This window comes from Malania oleifera, chromosome 10 (genome assembly GCF_029873635.1).
Source record: "Malania oleifera isolate guangnan ecotype guangnan chromosome 10, ASM2987363v1, whole genome shotgun sequence".
Classification (NCBI taxonomy): Eukaryota; Viridiplantae; Streptophyta; class Magnoliopsida; order Santalales; family Ximeniaceae; genus Malania; species Malania oleifera.
This window is the reverse complement of record NC_080426.1, coordinates 73,883,008-73,904,586: the sequence shown is the minus strand read 5'-3', so window position 1 is coordinate 73,904,586 and position 21,579 is coordinate 73,883,008. Positions and strand designations below refer to the sequence as shown.

Sequence of the window (21,579 nt, the reverse complement as noted above, 5' to 3'; positions counted from 1 at the left end):
AAGGGCTCCTTACACTGGCGAATAAGGCATTTATCAAAATCACAAAAGGTATTGCCTTGAACCCATGTGATCATTGCTTATTTGGGAAACAACAGAGTTTCATTTAGTTCCTCTATGAAGAGAAGGTCAAAGCCATTGAGTTTGATACACTCTGACGTATGCGGACCCATTGAAGTAAAATCAATCGGCGGCAACAGGTATTTTGTTACCTTTATTGACGACGCTTCAAGGAAGGTGTGGGTATATTTTCTGAAAACAAAGGACTAGGTATTTAAATATTTCAAGAAATTTCATGCTATGGTGGAGAGGCAAATAGGGAAGAAATTGAAGTGCCTCCGGACAGACAATGGAGGCGAGTATACTTCCAAGAAGTTCAGAGTATACTGTACTGAATGCTGTATTAGGCATGAAAATACGGTCCCATGTATCCCACAACATAATGGTGTAGCTGAAAGAATGAATCAGACCATTATAGAGAGAGTTAGAAGTATGCTTAGTATGACTAAATTACCTAAGCCATTCTGGGGGGAAGCTATTCGTGCCGCATGTTACCTTATCAACAGATCACCGTCAGCACCACTTAATTTTGGAATTCCAGAGAAAAAATGGACCAAAAGAAAAGTTTCTTAGACTCATCTAAGAGTGTTTGGGTGCAAAGCTTTTGTATATATATCTAATGAGTAGAGGCAAAAGCTCGACGTGAAGTCCATTCCATGTATCTTTATTGGCTATGGAGATGATGAATTTGGCTACAGATTGTGGGATCCAGAGAGGAAGCAGGTCATCGGATCGAGAGATGTGGTTTTCCATGAAAACTAGGTGTTTAAGAACTTTGAACTGCAAACAAAGTCTAACCAGCCTAGTTCCAGTACTCCAGTCATTGTAACGGATCCTACACCATCATATTCTCCTATAAACCATGAGAATTGCAGGATGATCCTTTGGAAACAAATGTAGACAGTGTTGAGCAGGGGGAGCAACAACCCCCTTCACCAGAAATTGCAGAATCATCACATTAGTCAAATGATGAAGTATCTCCTCCTCCAGAAGAAGTTGAGCCCAGAAGATCTGAAAGAGGTCATGTTCTGATTCTGTTGAGAAGATATCCAGAATCAGAATATCTTTTACTCACTGATGAGGGGGAACCAGAAAGTTTCCAAGAGGTCCAGTCTCATACTGACAAAACCAAATGGATGGAAGTTATGAAAGCAGAGGTGAATTCTTTACATAAGAGTCAAACGTATGAGCTGGTAAGACTTCCCAAAGGGAAGAGAGCACTAAGGAACAAATGGGTGTTCAATCTTAAGAAAGATGGTAGTGAACAAATAGTGACGCATAAAGTCAGATTGGTCGTCAAAGGTTTCAAACAGAAGAAAGGCGTTGACTTTGACGATATATTTTCGCTAGTAGTGAAAATGACAACAATTCGAGTCATACTCAGATTAGTAGCCAAGTTAAATCTAGAGCTTGAACAAATGGATGTGAAGACAACCTTCCTACATTGAGACTTGGAAAAAGACATCTACATGGAGCAACCAGAAGGATTTGAAGTTCTAGGGAAGAAACACCTAGTCTGCAGGTTGAAGAAAAGTCTCTATGGTAGCAAGCACCGAGACAATGGTATAGAAAATTTGACTCTTTCATGGTGAGTCACGGATACAAGAGGACTGCAGCAGATCAGTGTGCATATGTTCAGATATTTTCTGATGGTAGTCTTGTCATACTACTACTCTATGTTGATGACATGTTGATCATTGGTCAGGATGCAAGCAAGATCAGTAAGTTAAAGATGGAGTTGTCTAAGTCATTTGAAATAAAGGACTTAGGCCCAGCTTAGCAGATCCTAGGCATCAGGATCAGTCGTGATAGGAAAACCAGAAAATTATGGTTATCACAAGAGAAGTATATTGAACGGGTAATCAAAAAGTTCAACATGGCAAGTGCTAAGCCAGTAAGTACTCCACTGGCTAATCATTTCAAGCTACGCAAGAAGTTGTCTCACTCATCAAGGGAAGAAATGTCAATAGTCTCATACTCATCAGCAGTTGGAAGCTTGATGTACGCAATGGTGTGTACGAGACCATTGGGAAGCTGTGAAATGGATTCTCAAGTACTTGAAAGGTACATCGAGATTATGCTTATTGTCGCGACGTCCCAGGAGCGCGTGTGCCCCGGGCGGCAGAATTAAAATTATTTTTAATTTTCAAGGAAAATATGGACTGTCGGAGTCGCCACTAACCTTTAATGCGGTTAGAACACATGATTACTACCCCGTTAGGGGTAGAATCGGTCTACATTACCAGAGTTGGGGACGGGAGTTCGGTTACGCGAGGGGAAGGTACGAGCACCCCTTACGCGCCCGTTCTTACGAACGGTATCTAATTAATTTGAAATTATCCCTAAGTTAATCTAATAAGTCTCTAAATTAATCCTTTTTGTGAATTTATAAATACCTATGAAAAATAAATAAATAGATAAATAAATATATACATATATTCCCTCAGAACTTAGGGTACGTGAGGCCCAAAGACTCATACCCCCCGCAATAAAATCATAGGGATATACCCACACAAAAATACTTACTAAAATAATACCAAAATATTAAAAATAATGGATATCTCAATACAAAATATAAACATAGGATATAGTTGAAAATTCCATAAATATGTGAAAATAATAGCCCTAATATATTATAAAGATAATACATTACCTGTAATAATAATACTACTATAATAATAACACATATATATCTCATAATATTATTAACACATAAATACCAATACAATATTATAATACCACTTTAATATATATATATATATATATCATAACACGTAAATATTAATACTATACCATAATAATACTACTAGACTAATAATACATATATATCATAATTTTACTAACTATACAATATGATAATAATATATCTTAACAAATACATGCAAAAACCCTAACTATAAATAATCAAAACTTTAACATAACACTAATAAAACCCTAATGTTAACAATAAAGGAAACATTTTAAGAACATGACAACGAATCAAACCCTAAAAGTTAAAAGTAATATAAACAAACATGGAAACAAATAAGACGAAATTATGGAACTAGACAAACCCTAAAATAAATATACAATATCAATCAAACCCGCAATAATATACAATAATATGAAAATAATCAAATGTGCAATAATATGGAAATAAATCAAAAATCCTAAAAAAATATGTACTGATAATTTGGAAACATATGAAACCCTAAAGTTGAAATGTGATAACAATATGAAAACACTCATAACCCTAAAATTAATAAACAATCTATATAGAGGCAATTAAACCCTAAAAATATTAATAACATAGAAACCAACCAAAACCCTAAATATAATAGGCAATATGTATAATAATAATAATAGTTTGGAAATAATTAGAGCCTTACAATTAATGTACAATAACAATGTGGAAACAAATTAAACCCTATAATACGCATGCAATATATACAATAATGGAAACTATTACACAAGTAATATTATGGGAAGCAATTTAAACCCTAAAGTTAACAAATAAATCACGCGACAATAATTATGGAAATAATTTAAAACCTTACCATTAATATATCATGACAATATGAGAGACCAATCGAACCATACATAAAACATATAATGAATAAAACCCTAAAATACCATTAAAACCCTAAATACAAAATGAAATAATTTAAACCCTAAATACACAATACATAAATAACATATCACAGGATAATATACAACAACAACAACTAAGAACCTAAACATGAAGATCAAGTATCAAAACCCAAACCAACAAAATATCAAATATCGAATATCTAATATGTACAAATAATATAATATTAATACTAACACAATTCATATAATAGTAAGATTAATAAATTAATAATAATATAACTAATAATAATCTATGAACAAATAATAATAATATTAATAATAACATACCAATAATAATAATAATATTACTAATAGTAATATAGGACAATATAATAATGTTACGAAATAATAATATACAAACGATGTAATAATATTACTAATAATAATATGTCAATAATAACATCAATACTATTAATAATATACGAATAACAATAATGATATAATCAATATAAACATATATAACACTATCAATAAAATAAATATGTATATGTGTGAGTGTTGTGTGTGCTGAGTTTACTTTGTGTGTGTATTTTCTGTGAGATGCTGGCTGGAGGGCAGGGGATTTACAGAGGAGTGACTGGAGTGGTCGTGGACTCAGGTATGAACTCTGGCGGCGCCGACGAGAAGTGGAGATCGCAGGTAACTGCGAATGGCGGCGTTGGAGGGTGTTCGGGTCTGGTCTGAGAATTATTGTGGCTGGCGGCAGATGGACGGAGCAGAGGATGGAGATGAATGGAGACAGCCACGCTAGGTCAGGCTATCAGTCGTGGCTGGAGCAAGTCTGGAGAAGGGAGGAGGTGGTGCGGCTTTCTCGGCTGTGCAGCGTCTGGCAGGGGAACTCGCCGCGAGGGGCTCAGTGATTAGAGGGTTGCTGTTGAGGAGCCTGGGAAGACGGTGCAGCAGGGGAGGCCACCGGTATTGCAGAGGACCTGGAGGATGGCTGGACGGCTGTGGTAGGAGAGTTGCAAAGGGTGTTCGCGGAGGGTTGCAGCAGAGCCTGTTCGTGGCTGTGGAGAATGATATGGAGGGGCTGTGGGGTTGCTGGTATGGTATGGTGCTGTGGGCGAATGGAAGAGTGGGCTCACGGTGGCTGTCAGGGAGAGAAAGGGACTGAGCAGGGAAGAGGAGGAGAATGGAAAGAGGGGGCTCGGGATGGAGAGAGTTTAGCGAGAGAGGGAGGCTGGGAAAACAGCGAGAATGAGCAAGGCTGGAAGAGAGGGGCTTGTGGCGGCTGTGTCCGTGTGAGCACAGAAGAGTTTTTTATGGCTGTGCGCTCACCCCGGCTCCCCCTTGAAGAGAAGAAAAGGCCCCTTATATAAAAAACTTTTAGCAACCCTAACCCATTTCTTTTCCTTTTTGGTTTTTTTTGTATTTTATGGTATTTTTTCCTTTTGGAAATAATATATATGAGTATAACTACTTATTATGGTAATAAGGAAATAATAATAATAATAATAATAATAATAATAATAATAATAATAATAATAATAATAATAATAATAAAGTGAATATAGAAATAATGTTAATAATAATAATAATAATAATAATAATAATAAAAATAAAAAAACAAAAATAATAATAATAGTGATAATAAGCCACTTATAACACTATAGGAAAATAACAATAAAATAATAGTAATAATAATAAATTACTTATATCAATATAGGAAAATAAATAATAATAATATAATAATAGTAATAATACTAAAACAAAATAATAATAATAATAATAATAATAATAATAATAATAATAACAGAAATAAATAATAATAATAATAGTAGTAATAAAAAAATACTAATAATAATAAAAATTAAAAATAATATTAATAATAACGAAAATAATAAATAATAATAATAATAATAATAAATAACATAGAAGTAAAAATAAAAATAAAAGTAATAATAATAATAATACTAATGAAAAATAATAATAATAATAATAATGAAAATTAATAATAATAATAAGAATAAATAAAATAATAAAAATACTAATAATATTAAAAATACTAATAATAATAATAATGATAATAAATATATTGGGCCTGAGTAAAAATGGGGTGTCTACACTTATGTTTTGGGGAAGCTGAACCAACCTTGGAGGGTTACACTGATATAGACATGGCTAGTGATGTTGATGGAAGAAAGTCCACATCAGGTTTTTTGTTCACCTTTGCACGGGGAGCTGTATCATGGTAGTCAAAATTATAAAAGTGTGTTGCCCTATCCACAACAGAAGCAGAATATATTGCCGCAGCGGAAGCTGGGAAGGAGATGTTGTAGTTAAAGCGGTTTCTTCAAAAGTTAGGGGTCAAACAGGAAGAATATAAGGTACATTGTGATAGTCAGAGTGTTCTGGACTTGAGCAAGATTTCAATGTACCATTCCTGAACAAAATATGTTGCCATTTGCTATAATTGGATATGCAAAGTCATGGAACAATAATTGTTGAAGTTAGTCAAAATTCATACTAAAGAGAATCCGACATACATGTTAATAAAGGGGGTGACTTATGAGAAGCTCCAGCTATGTAGGGATATAACTGGGATGGATATCAATTGAAGATTAACATATTATTCTCCTCCTATGGGTATGGAGGGGGAGAATTGATGGATGCATACCCAGTCAAGAGCAGCCGACTGCTACTCCTGCGTCTTGTTCGTTCTGGTTAATGCAACTTCTCTGCCAGAAGACATTGCGGCGGCAGATTAGGGATTTAGGGTTCGAGAAATCGAAGACGGAAAGGGGATTTCGTTGGGCGCGCGAGATGGGAGATTCATGGCAACAACTTCACAAACAACAGGTGCAAGGCTTCATTTGTGCAAGGATTTTGTGCCGCAAGCCTTGAAAACCAGCAAGGCTTCACGGCAGCAGATTAGGGTTTACGAAATCAAAGAGTGAAAGGGGATTTGGCTGGGCAAGGGAAGGTAGAATCATAGCACTCTCAGGCTCTATTATATCTATGGTTTGATTGTAGATTTTGAGCCCTTCGTTGTGTTCTTTCATGCGTTCCTGAGTTTTCTGTGTGGATCTTGCAAAATGAAGGAGAGTTATTTATTATTTATTTATTTATTTATTTTTAAAAATGTCATTAAAATTTTTTAAATGAAATAAATTATATATATTTTAAACGGATGTCTCCTGTTTATCAAACAAGCAAATTTGAATTTATGTAATAGTCGCCCATTAATATCATGTTATCATATAATCACCCAAAGCAGTGATTATGGCTAAGTAGGAAACTTACCAAATTTTTTTAGTAATTTAACTATATAATTCTTTCCATAATTTCTTTCCAAAACACATAATTCTTTCCATAATAGGTGTGTGGTTGAGCAATTCTCATTTTTTTCTTCACATTTTTTCTTTTCATGCAGTTGAGAAAATAGGGCAATGCATTTTGCACAGCAAAGATTTTTTAGGAATGAGAATATGTAGTGGATGGCGTCAACTCCTCTTGTTGCTGGCTCTCATTTACTTTCTTTCCCATTTATTCTCTGGAGGTTGTTCTCTTCTTTTGACTTTCAGCATTTTTTACTGATATTTCATTTATGGAGACTGATGGGAAAACTTTGTTGCAATTTTCAGTTTTAGAATTGCAGCAAAGCTCAACCGTGGAAGATATACATAAAAAGCACAGCAAGAAATTTGACCATCTGGTTCTTGGGCCAGCTTCTGGTCAGGGTTTGCGCGATCGGTTGCAGTGCCAAGGTTCTTGTGATCTGTTTTTGTTATAATGCCTTCAAGACTTGCACTTTGTTGATGTTGGAAGTTTAACATTTATATGTAATAAAGCATGATTTTAAAAGAAAGAGAAACAGCTGCTTTATTTGTCCATTTTTTCTTTGCGTGTCGATTTGTTTCATGTAGCACTTATAATACTTGGGTATATTTATAACTTAGGAATTTCCTTTTCTCAAATATTCCTCTCAAAATCGTACTTCATGCTAATTTTAGGATGAAGGAGATCTATGTAGTGATGATATTAGTGCATTTATGGACGATAGGGTTTGTTTTTGGATGGGATTTGAGAACCATGTGGCCATGGTTCTAAAAATCATCCATTTTACTTGAGGATACATCATAAGTGTCACCATCTTCTATGGAAAATTTAGATGGTATTTAAATATTTGAGGAGGATGGATGAGATGAGTTTGTGGCCATCTGGTCCTCAAGGTAATGAAGTTCACTTTGATGGGGTTAAAAGGAAATTGAAGAAGGGACAAGTGACGGCGTTAATTAGCAAAATTGAAGTGCTTGGTGAATTATAATGACAAGGGTTTAAAGACGGGGTTTCTTGTTTGAATTGTCAGTTTTTTTTTTTGTTCTTTATTTTCTTGTTTTATTTTCTCTTGATGGTTGTTTGTCCTCTTTCATTTTGTAACCTGAATTATGAACACTTAAGCAATTGTGTTGCTAATTTTAATACTCGAGAAGTCCGTTTAAGGAAAATGTTTCTCCAATATGTTTAATAATTTCACTTTGTAGCTATATTGTTTAGGATTTTAACCTTTCCATTTTTCTTTGAAAAGTGCCTTTAGTGGGTTATATATCAACATCTAGAAATATTTGGCTTCAAACTGGAGATATAAATTAAATAGTAAAACATTCTTGTGTGGGCATTGAAGTTGAAAAGAATGGATAAGCCCCAATCACATATTAGGTGTAGGAAGCACAAGTTCTAACCATTCCCCAGTTTTATCTAATAATGTTCAGAGAGCTTTAAATTTTTCTTCTGTCAAACATGGTGATAGATGTTTCAGATTTAATGTTCAAATTAAAGTTGTATTATTGGTTAATTTGCAAACATTTTCCATCTGAGTGTTCCACATAATAGATTTAGCCCCAAACCAGACCGCGCCTAGATAACTCCAAAAGTGAGACAAACAACTGGGCCATGATGCAGTGATTTATAAGAGAACATTTGTTATGATATTTACATAATGCACCTGCACCTTTTAAGTGTCCATTAGCTTTGAATTTCCACTAATGGGATGGTCAAATGCCCAATTCTGTTTACAATGTTGTCCAAGTAATTTGATTGTAGATGCATTTGGATATGAAAGCTATTCAAACATGCAACTTCTGCATAAAACTCTACATGCATATGCAGGGTATTGAAAACTTTTGGTAGAATGACATGCATCAAGACAGTGTATGTAGCTGCCAAATTCATGGTTTGAATTACATGAAATGAATGCATTTAAAAAAAAAATTCGTTCTGACTATGCAAGATGAAATTAAACAATTGCCACCACCCCTAGCCTTAAGTCCTTTTCTAGGTGTGGTTAATTATATGCATTCTTTTCTGTCATTCTGCACAATAGAGGACAATATTCTCAAATACCTAGAGTGCTTTGAAATTACCCTGATCTAGCTTATTTAGGTCTACTTCTATCCCTGTTATAGTCTAACATCAATTAAATCACTATTTTCTCTCTATAGCATTATTAGGTCTCTTTTGGAAGTCCCCAAACTGGCTTAACTGCCCTTTTCTTGTCTAATGCTTATTTCAAGAATGTTTTCATTCCTTATTCTATCTTTTATAGTTATACTAACCATCCATCTCAACATTCTTGGTTTTGCTACTTGTATTTTTGGGTATGCTCTTTCTTGGTTGCCGAGCATTCTCACCCACGTAGGTATTACCGTTAGAGCTTGATATAGTTCATCCGATGAATCACCTCAGTCATTTTGGTCATCGTTGTCCTCACTTAAAACTGAAGGATTTGAAACAGGAATGCAAGTGGCATTCGTCTTCTTCTTGTTTCATTTTTGTTTACTGTTACAAAATTTTATCCAAGAGTCTGAACATAGAACATTTGGAACAACTTATAGGTTTCCAAGAAAAATCAGGATCAATAATAGCAGTAACTCCTCTAAGAGTCATTAGCTCAATCTGATCAGGGAGGTTATAATTAATATCAATCTTTATACAGATCCTTCCATATGTAAGTTAATTTTTTTTGTACGAGTCAATGTGTAGAGGAATGCCAACTGAGCTGCCTATATGGCCGAGGCCAACTGTAGTCCAGTATACTGAGTGAACATTGTAAAATTTAACTCATAGTAGAACCGTCTCCAGATTCATTTAATGTACTAATCTTTTCACACATAGCCGGTCCCAAGCCTAGGTAAAGGAGGGTTGTGTTAGGTAGCTGACAACTAGCATACGATTTTTCAAATAATTATGATATGAATCCTTACGGACTATTTGCTGGGACATCCCCTAAGAGTGACGCGTTGCACTTATACCACTTGGGTATAGCAAAAAGTGGGCGAGGGTGGGCTAGGTCATGGCCTTGAAGTGGCGCTCCGTGTTGGCACCTGGGTATGATGTCCAATATGCGAAAGTTCCCGCATCATTCTTGACATGTGCTGGTAAAGAAGTTAGTTGAGGACACTAGGATTAGATTAGCAACTTGGAATATAGAGACATGTACGGGTAAAAGCATGGAAATTGTGAACACAATGATTAGAAGAAAAATTAATCCAATTTGCTTTCAAGAAACTAAGTGAGCGGGGGAGAAAGCTCGAGAATTTGAAAGATTTGGATTAAAATTTGGTACATTTGGAAAAAAAAAACCGTAAGAATGTGGTAGAAATTATTGTAGACAAAAGCTTAAAAGATAGTGTTGTAGATATCAAAAGAGTAGGGGATAGAATTAAAAATCAAGATGGTCTTATGGAAAGAGATAATAAAGGTCATTAGTGCTTATGCTTCTCAAGTAGGCTTTGCAGAAAACCTTAAGGGACAATTTTGGGAAGATATGGATAGTATCATACAATGCATGTCAAGGACTGAGAAAATATTCATAGGAGCATATTTGAATGGATATGTTGGAAAGGATAATAAAGGTTATAAAAGGATACATGGAGGATATGGACATGACATGAGAATGAGCTTAGGGAAATGATATTAAACTTCGCCATGTCATATGATTTTATTACATTGAATACTTACTTTAAAAAGAGAGAAAAACACTTAATAACCTTCAAAAGTGGACAAAATAAAAGTCAAATAGATTTTTTTCTTAATCAAGAGGGTAGATTGTTTATCATGTAAGGATTGTAAAGTTATCCCAGGTGAAAACTTAACTACACAACATAGAGTTTTAGTGTTAGATATATGTATTAAAAAATGGAAGAGAAATGATAAAATAAACCAATGTAAGAGAACTAGGTGATGGAACTTAAAGGGAGAAAATATAAAAAAATTTAAAGATAAAATGATCAAAGATGGCTATTGGACCATAGAGGATGTTGTAGACACAATCACTCTTTGGAGTAGGATAGGGATAGCTAGCTCTATTAAAAAGATAACAAAAGAAATTTTAGGTGAATTAAGAGGAAGATTCTCGAATAGCAAAGAAAGTTGGTGGTGGGATCAAGATGTCCAAAAAGCTGTAAAGACAAGAAGAATATGTTATAAAACATGGCAAAAATGTAGAAGCATGGAAAACTTTGAAAAGTATAAGGGTGAGAAAAGATGCAAAAAAAGACCGTTAGTGAAGCTAAACATAGATTATTTAATAATTTGTATGCTAGATTAGATACAAAAGAAGGAAAAAAAGATATATTTAAACTTGCTAGGGTTAGAGAAAGAAAGCGTAAGGACTTAGGCAATGTAAAATGTATAAAAAGTGAAGGTGATGTTGTCTTGGTTAAGGAAAAAGACATAAAAGAAAGATGGTGAAATTACTTTAGTAAGCTATTAAATGAAAACCAAGTTTCCTTTAACTTAGAATTGACAAATGTGGAAAATACTAAAAATATGAGATTTATGCACAAGATTAAATTTTAACGAAGTTAAGTTTGCACTAAAAAAGATGAAAAATGGAAAAGTTATAGGACCAGGTAACATACTAATTGAAGTTTGGAAATGCTAGGTGATAATGGATTTATATGATTAAATAATTTATTTAACACAATTATAAAAATTAAGAAAATGCCAAACAAATGGAGGAAAAATATTTTAATACCTATATACAAAAATAAAGGAGATATTCAAAATTCTAATAACTATCGTGGAATTAAACTTATGAGTCATACAATGAAACTGTGGGAAGGGTAGTTGAACAAAGATTAAGACTAGAAATGAAGGACTCAAAAAATCAATTTAGTTTCATGCTTCGGAAATCTAGGGGTAGCAAAATGGGTTGATGGGTTAGGTTTGGGTGGGGTCATAAACAGGTGGAGGTTAGATAGGTTTGAGTTTGGGTTGACTCGTTTATTAACGGGTAAATAATCTATAAACTCAAACCCGCCCGTTTAATAAATGGGTCTCCGTTAAGCATCTGTTTAAAAATATAATTTATTTATTTTACATTTTTTTTCTTTAATATTTCATCAAAATTGACTTAATGTTTTTTTTTTAAATGACTTTTTTTATTTTTTAAACCTAAAGGCAGATGGCCCAAAGGCCGAAGGGCTGAAAAGCAAAAAATAAAAATAAACAAAAATAAAAAAAAATAAAGGGGTCACCCGATGGTTTCCCAACCCAACCCATTTATTAAATGGTTTGAGTTTGGGTTGACTTGTTTATAAATGGGTTGCCTCCTTCTAAACCCAAACCCGGTTTAAACGAGGGGGTGACGGGTCATTCGTAGGATTTTGACCCGTTTTGCCACCCCTAGGGAGATCTATTAGAGAAGGTATATATCTTTTGAGAAGATTAATGAAAAAGTTTAGGAAAAAGAAAAGGGACTTGCATATGGTATTTATTGACTTAGAGAAAGTGTATGGTAGGTTACTTAGGGAAGTTCTATTGGGGCTTTTAGAAAAAAAGGTGTATGTAGTAGGTATACTGATGTCATTAAGGATATGTATGATGGAATAATGACTGCTTTTAGGACAATAAGCGGAGAGAATAGAGAATTTCCATTACAATAGGTTTGTATCAAGGATTTGCTTTGAGCCCCCTCATCTTTTTGCTTTTGTGATAGATGAACTGACTAAGAGTATCCAAAATGATGTTCCATGGTGTGTGTTGTTTGCAGATGATATTGTCTTGAAAGGGAAGTTTTATAGGATGATTGTAAGACTAGCTATGCTATATGAATCGGAATGTTGGACGACTAAGAAATAACATATCCAAAATGTAAAAGTTACTGAGAAGAGAATGTTAGGATGGATGAGTGGTATAATGTTAAAATATAAATTAAAAAATGAACATATTCATGGTAAGTTAGACATAGCTCCTATTGAAGATAATATAAGGGAGGGAGGACTCAGATGGTTTGGGCATTTGCAATGTGGGTCACATAGTGCGCCAATGAGGAAAAGTGAATTAGTTATTGTTGAGGGGCAGTAGAAGGGGTAGGGGTAGACCTAAAATAACTTGGAATGAAATAGTAAGGATTTAATGGCCCTGAATTGTCAAAGAAAGTAAGCCTAGCCATTCTATGTTTTTATGTACTATCATCATGAAAATTCTTAATTGATGTTCAAATTTCATGACATCCTTCCATTTTAACCTTCAACTTAAAGGTTCTTTTTTTTTTTTTTTTTTGTGAACATGACATGAGACTTGAGGTTAACGTTTTAAAGTTGTCCTTTAGTTACAGTGTGTATGATTGTTGATTGTAGATCTCTATACTTGCCTGCAACATTGTGGGACTGTTTGAAATGCTAAGCAGTTCTGTTTGAGAAAAGTACAGCCCATGGTCTTCAAATTCATGTTTTAGGTTTAATATTTTCTGTATAAATACTTTCATGTTTTAGTTATTTTCTATATATATACACAACGATGAATAGCTAGCTTTTCACCATTTTAATTAATATGATTATTACTATTCTTTTAATAGAAAATATTTTATTATTGTTCTTCTAATAAACATTATTATTGCTCTTACAGTCTTATTATTACTTAAATGATTTGTGTTCATTTATGCATACAAAAGTTGCCATAAGTTTTACTTGCATCCGAATCATGCCTTAGGTCATTTGGTTCACCTCCCGGTCTTCCTTTGTGGAGATGGGGATTCTATTCCCATCGGATCATGTTGTGTAGGCTTTTTATGCTTGATTATTCCTTGGCCTTGTGCCTATTCTTGTTTTTTGTTGATTGGTTGGCCGTGGGCATTTATGCCCTTTGTTCTTGCCCAGTGGACCTGATTCTTGTTGTACATATTAGTTGTAGGAGCCTTTGACCCCCTTGGGGGGCATTGCACGTGAGAGACATTCCTCCCCCTCCCCCTCCCCCTCCCCCTCAAAAGAAAAGAGACAAGTTATACTGAAAGATTTACCTGCACCCACCCAGTTGGGGTTGTTTGCTGTTGATTACATATGTTTCAATTTTTTAGTGCAACGATATTCTTACATGTGTGTAGACACTACACGTGCGTCCTTGCATGCTCACGGGCACAAAGCTGCGCCCAACTCATACGTTGTGTCCATTTTGTTCGCACACTATCAATTTAAAAACCTGTAATGTCCTTCATGTTTTGTGTTTTTACAGGAGTCAAAGCTCTTAATAAGACCCATTTTTCGACCTCCTCCCGCATCTCCTATTCTGCAGAAAGCATTTCTTTTGTCACTGTCTTTGCTGTTTATAACTCCTCTCTCAACATGCATGTGGATGGTAGATCATCAACTTTGGTTGCTGTGGGGAATGCTTCTTATAATAAGGTGGAGAGGTCAATGGCTGTTTTGAATGTCTTCATTAACTACATCCAGGTAAGTTTTCTGTAAAAGTATGTGTAATACAATGAATTAGTATTTAAGGTCCATGCATGAGGGAACCACAACCATGGCTGCTTGCAAGCATCTATTTGAATTGATGAGAAGCTTTACCAAATTGATCAAATATTTGGTTGTAGGTTCTGCATTCGCCTTCTACATCTGTGGACTGGGTATATCATTGCCAAGTGGTTTCTGTTCATTTTAATTACAATTACTTAGCAGCACTAATGAAAAAGTTGTATTCAATTTGATCATAATTAACCAACAATACCATTAAAAAAAATGAAAGTTTGACAAGATATTTTGCTCCATGTTGCTATAGTTGTGGTTGGCAATTTTTTTTACCGTGAGGCCTGCTCCGCGCACTGAAAAATATTCTATTCAATTTTGTTGAAACTCGCCTAAAAACTTTTACGAAGGATCTATTCTTTTTATGAAAATTGGGGGCTTAAAAATTGGGGTTTCTTTCCAAGCAAATTACTGTTGATAATTGCTATTCTCCCTAAATTAAATATACCATGTGTGATAGAAACCTAATATGGGTGATCACCTCTAAGGTTCTATCTTATTTAATTTGAATAGTATAAACATCATTAATGTATACTTTGGAGGACCATCACTTTTAGGTAACGGAAATTAAATTGGAAACCTGGTCATTGGGCCACTGCCTATTATAATAATCATGTGCTAAAGTGATAGGACTCCTATTTAGTTAAAAAAGGAGTCATAATCCTTTTATTCTTAAAAAACAAGTAAAAAAAAAAAAAAAAAGAAAACAAGTTTTAACTCCTATACTTTGAAAGATTTCCTGTTTTGAAGTTTAAGGTTCAAGAATTACTTAACAAGTTGACAAGGTAAATGATTTTTGAGAAAAAGAGCCCATTGATGGAAAATTAGCAATTTTAATTCCATGAAAAGAAATAAATGAAAGCATTCAAAACAAGTTAGGTTAATATTTTTACTAGAAAAAGATAAACATCCTCCTAAGCAAAACAAAAGAGCAAAGAGGAAGAACAAAAACCCATATATAAACTAGAAATAAAGAACAAAATCAAGCTAACAGGGCTAGCCAACTGTACTCTATATCAGAATAACTGACATTCCCAAAGCACTCGGCCGAAAAGATCCACCCTGAAGCATAAAAAAGCAATCTGATCTCAGATCAAATCTACAGTCTAAACCTGATATTGAATAATGCAAGTGTTTCTCACCGACCAAATCATCTGCAAGAGAGCAGAAACAGCAGAACACCAAAGTTTCCCCGCGTTCTTTCACCCTCTTAGTCCTCTTAAGTCAGTCAGCAGAAAATCCTCCAAAGAATTAGGGCAAACCCAACACTCTCTGCACAGACCATCCACCCTAGAGGCACATTTAATATCCCACACTATTTTATCCTATCATGTAACTCACCCAAGCATAAACACTCATTTAACCCCACCACAGTACAATATAGGCAAATTATTCAATCAAATTCAGCATCCAATTTGACCATAAGCACTCTTCTAATCCCAAACATGTAATCTGAAGCATGTAATTCACCCAAACATGTTATCAAAGCATGCCAATAAGCTCAAATAATAAAGCAAACAATTTTGTGTGCCTTTGCCACATGCTTCATTGTTGAGCTAGTCTAACATACATGTTAAAACTAAAATTACAATAGTAATTTGAAGGAACAATTTGTTAATGTGTTGGCTGTGACTATGCGCTTGATACAAAACTCTTAAGTTGCCTGCTTAACCCCTTTCGTAACTAGGGAATCAAACCCAAAATAGTTGTGCCTCCACGAAGAGGGAGTCAACACATCCATCAAACATCAAAATCACAAAAAAATTTATCACATGTTCATAACCCTTCCCATGCTAATCATTACCTAGCAGCAAAAAAAAAAAAAAAAAAAGAAAAGAAAAGAAAAAAAAGAAACATAAAAAAAAAATGAAAAAGAGAGAAAGAAAGAAAGAAAATAAATCATGCTAATTGCTAGGGTCAAAGAGAATCATGCATACAATATTTGATACTGAAAACACATAAAATTGGTTCAGTGATAGTGGGATGGGATTGTACTAGGAATAGAAGGACAAGATCGCCAATCCCTTAAAACTCCCAATCATGCATATTTTTAACCAACAAAACCCCTAAAGCATGTCCTTCTATTCTCTAAATAATCCAAATCATCATTCAAATCTAACACGAGGATTATTGGAAATTGATTTCTTAGGCATGCTCCTACCTGTTGCACTGTAAATAAAAATCAAAACTCAATTAAAATAAAGTCAATCTAGTAAAGCTTTAGATCCTTAAAGAAAACCAGCTTGCTCGCAGTAAAATTTTAGGAAGGGTGTGCTCATCTAGTCCCAGAACTCTTCACTCTTCAGTCCAACACTTCAGTTTCCCGAGTTTTTCCATGAATCGAGGGAGTAACCTTAGGGCCCTATTTATGGGTAAACACATCCCTTAGGTTTTAAGATTTTTCCTTGATGGCCAAGCTAGCCATCCAAGGGTCTAAAATTCTCCAAATATGGACAGGGGTCCAAAAATAATGCCGTAGTTTGTCTGGTGCCGAGAAGAGGGAGAAAATTGAAAAACAAAATATGGAAAAAGGAAAGTACATGACACTTCACCCAAGGATGCGACAAGTTAGCTGATAAATCTGTCTTTTGCTATTTTCAATTTTGAAAGGTGTATATTTGCCCAAATCTTGCCAGATGAATATGGGTTGGAAAAATGTGGACCAAATTATGGGGTGTGTACGTTTACATTATCTGAAACTCTGGAAACACTTTTTTTTTTTTAAATAATTTTTTTGTTTTCTTTTGGAAATGTGAGAAAGAAGAAAATCCAAAAAAAAGGTTTATGAGTTCAAATCTCTCTAAATTTGGAATTCAGCCTTTTCTATTCCTTTGTCTAGTCTTTAATGCCATCTTATCTTTGGTCGATATCAATTTATGCAAGTGTTAATTGGTTGAAAATGATGGGTACTATCTGCTTATGCCACTCTGATGTAAAAAGCGCGCTCTCTCAAGTGTCAAGCATGAGCTAAATGGAGAAAAAGTTTCACGTAATCAATCCAGAATGGTTGGGTAAAGATTTAGTTGTTGTATTCAAGCTTTAGAATTGTGCAAGGATTGTACTAGCACTTTGTATTCTTGCAAAAATAATAGTGACCCATTTTTCTCCTTTTGAATGTAATACATGTAGATGAAGGAATGTGGTTAATTGTATCTGTGCCATCATTTGTTTTATGAGGCTATGCCCATTAAACTATTTTTATTGCAGCATATCCTGATTCAGGAATTACATTAGATGTATATGCTTAACGTATGCTGTTTGCAGGTGACAATGCCCCAGAGCGCTGTAATCATTCTAACTGATCCAGCATCTGAGGTTTCAGTGCACAGAAATAGGGTTAGTTTATATCCCATTAAAGGTGAATATTCACGAGACAAGTTGATGCTTCAAAGAATCAAGTCTTACATTGTAAGAAAACATTGTGTCAATTACTAGTATAACATTTCTCTTCTTCAGATATACTCTGTTAGTTGTCTATTATTTTTTATCAGAAAAACTAGTTCATAAATTTAGTTATATGTTATTTCCACATGAACATGACTGACTGATGCATACTTGTATTTTTTCGACATGACTGGCTTATGCATACTTTAGAATGGCTCTCTCTCTCTTTTTTCTCTCCCTCCCTCCCTCTTCTCTCTCTCTTCACAACTTCCCTGGGTGCTCCAATTGATCCTCTCAGCTTCATGTCATTTTCCATTAAAGGATTTTCTAAGGAATTTTATGATATTCAAATTTATCAATTAAATGATAGTTTCTTTGGTAAAATTGTTATAAATCGCAATGCTAACACAAGGAAGAACTTATATGTTCATTTAATCACTGTCTTATTTTATTTGTTTAATTTAATGATGCAGGCCTTTCTGGAAGCAAGACTTGAGGAGCTTTCTAAGAGTCAGGGGCATGCTAATCATTACATCTTCACAGACTCAGACATTGCTGTGGTTGACGATCTAGGACAGATTTTTCACGACTACCCCAATTTTCATGTAGCTCTTACCTTCCGGAATAACAAAGACCAACCCTTGAATTCAGGATTTATAGCTGTAAGGGGCACTGCTGATGGTATTCTAAGGTGTATTATTTTTATGCTTGTGTTTCGTTTATGACTTGTTTAGTTGTGAGATATTTTGGGTTTTATTTTTGCTACAGTTTTGCTGCCAAGAAAATGAAAAACCATCTCCATATTTCCAGTTCTGCCTCCCCTCCCCCAACAACTCCCAATAAAATAAAATAATAAATAATAAAACTCTTTTCTTTCTCTGAGGATTAACTAATGCTTTTATTTAAAGAAAACTAGGGCTATGATGCCCAAAGCAGCATAGCTGCTACAGTGCAAGAGGTTATCTGGAAGTTCATGTTCTATTTTATGATACAAGTTCCCGATGGCTCCAAAATCACTACCTGCAACCCCCACAGCCCTAAAAATTGGGGTACTATTAAAAAGGAATGTTTTCGTCATTATTTCCTTCTTCACTTGCTGGATAAAAGGTTTCCTTCCTGCATCGTGCCCCCCTGGCTCTGTAATTATATTTTTTTCCATGCACTTTCTCTTGGTTACCAGTTCATAATAATTAGTATTCATTTCTTTAATGGTGATCACAATGAACTTTGTCTGCAGGGCAAAGATTTTCCTACAGAAAGTGTTGAAAGTTTACAGCTCCAAATACATGAATGCCTCCCGAATGCTAGGAGATCAGTTAGCTCTTGCCTGGATTGTAAAATCTCATCCTTCTTTTGATGCAAGAAGGTTCGTTAGACCACAGGCTTTTGTAGAAGAAATTGATGGTGCTTCTGTCCTATTTTTACCCTGTGCTATTTACAATTGGACGCCACCTGAGGGTGCAGGTCAATTTCATGGCATGCCTCTCGATGTTAAGGTATACTATAACTTTTTGGATTTGACCTGTAAATCTGATCTTGACTATTGATTTGTAGAAAATGATTAGGACTATCCCTTTAGCTTTAGTGCTATTAAAATATTGACTTGAATGTTTTGTCAGCATGAATTTTTCAGTCATAGAGATGGTTTTCTTCCATGGATATAGGTTGTTCATTTCAAGGGGTCGAGAAAACGCTTAATGCTCGAGTCTTGGAACTTTTTCAGTTCTTCATTTGACATTCCAGATACTTTGTGCCTTATCTTGAAGAGCGGGAGAATGAAGTATGATTTTTGAATGACTACATTTTGTTTTGGCTGAGCACTTCAATAATCTTTTAATTGTGTAGGAGCAGCCAATTTCATTTGGCAAGGAATTGCCACATTTCTCCGTTATTCCGTTATATTGGACTCTGGATTTTCTGTCTCTGGCACTTGCTAGATAATCCTTGGCTTGCTTGGTGGTTATGAAATTGGTGTTGCTACAGCCTGCGAAGTGGAAAAAGACAAAATAATGCATAGGCTGAACTTTGAAAATGGATTTGATTGATTCATTCAAATCCATATATATATGTTGATTTGTTCATTCAGATTTTCCTTTTATTCTTGGCATTTACTTTATTAGGAGCATTATTTTTCTCCTGTTTTTTTTTTGTTTCAAACATTTAGTTTTGGTGTTAGGTGTTTTTTTGTGGTTTTTGTTTTGGGGCCGCCCCGCCGGGGGGGGGGGGGGGGTGGTGAGTGTTTGGTTTCGCCACAAGGGATCTTGTACATTATAATGCAAGTTTTAGGACTATTATATTTTAAGTTAAATACATTTATGTCGTGTATGACGTGAAAAAGTTGTAATATAGTACGTATATCAAACGTATTTGTAAGATAATGTGCATTAAACATATTCAATATAGTTTTGAAGTAGGGTACTGAAGCATTATTGAAATTGCAAGATTGCTGCTATTTTTCTTTTCCCTCTATTTTGTTGGGTAGGGAAGGATGAGGGGTGTCCGTGAAGGTTTAAAGGTGGAAGAATGTGTGTATCTGAGTGGCTCCTCTGATCTCTTAACTGTGGGAACCCTTTTATTTGTAGAAATAGCTTACTTGAACCTGGGTAATACAATTGAAGATGACTCTGGTCTCCTAATGATACCCTTTCAAAGCTAGTTGAATTCCCTTGCCATCCTTCTAGCCCTCAACAACTTCTTTGATGCCCAACTTAGCCCATCGCATCGGGCACAGGGAACATACATACCCATTTTTTCTTTTCATTTCTAGGATGCAGCCGAGTTTGCATTCTCCTTTAAGGGGAGGTGGCTATTTAAGCAGGTTTAAAATTTTTGCCTTGGAGCACAGTGAAAGCATGGTTGTCTTGTTTTACGTGTGTGCCATGTGTCATAATATGATTGGAGCTCTATTTTAACCCTCATCGGTCTCTAAGATCAATGGAAATGCTCTTGATCTAGTTTCGTATTAGCATGGAGATAGAAAGATGAGTAAGATGAAAGACGATAAGAGCAAGTAGCTATGAAGAAATGTAATGAATAAGATTGATTGAATTAGCACATTAGAAAATTAATCGACTAGTATAATCCTGAGCTACTATGATATTGTAAGTTTCTTCTTGACTAAATTGGTAACAGCCTTCAGCTAATTCCTATGAGACTAAGTAGCTAGGAAGAAATGTAAGCAATGTGAATTATTGAAATTAGCACGTTAGAAGATTAATTGACTAATAACTGATGTCTCAAGTTGAATGGTGGAAAGGGTTGTGGATTAGGGGTTGGTGAAAGGTTTGGAAGTCGTGAGAGAGGGAGTGGCGATTTCTCATCTACAATTTGCCACTAATACTGCTTTCTTTTCAGATGATCGTAGCCCTTCTTTTAGTTGTAATTTGAGTATCCTCCATGTCTTTGAGAGGGTGTTGAGGCTCAAAAATGAATATGGGGAAAAGTGGTTTAGCAAGTATTAATGTGCCCCTTGAGCGTGTTAGAGAGTGGGCTTCTGAGGTAGGGTGCTGTATTTTAGAGTGGCTTCTAACTTAGCTAGTGGTCCCTTTTGGGGGCAATCCTATATTTGTAGAGTTTTGGAATATGGTAGTGGAAAAAGAGGCTGGGTGGTTGGGAAGGGAACACTCTTTTCCCTTGGAGGTAGAATCACCCTTATTGAAACCTATATATCCAATGTACCCTTATATTATTTGTCAATTTTTAAAATTCTAGTGGGGACTGCAAATAAGATTGGGAAAATAATGAGAGATTTTGTCACACCTTGAAAATATAAAACTGTCTC

General features: G+C 34.9%; 1 protein-coding gene across 1 annotated transcript; it reads left to right on the top strand.

The window, feature by feature from the left end:
- Positions 1 to 5,717: 5,717 nt before the first annotated feature.
- On the top strand, positions 5,718 to 19,883 carry LOC131166731 (uncharacterized). Its single transcript, XM_058125305.1, has 9 exons — positions 5,718 to 5,820; positions 6,518 to 6,589; positions 7,040 to 7,165; positions 7,251 to 7,373; positions 14,122 to 14,339; positions 17,679 to 17,822; positions 18,272 to 18,489; positions 19,036 to 19,294; positions 19,463 to 19,883. Exons 1-9 carry the CDS (start codon positions 5,718 to 5,720, stop codon positions 19,589 to 19,591), a joined length of 1,392 nt encoding a protein of 463 aa, XP_057981288.1. The 3' UTR covers positions 19,592 to 19,883.
- The last annotated feature ends 1,696 nt before the right edge of the window (positions 19,884 to 21,579 follow it).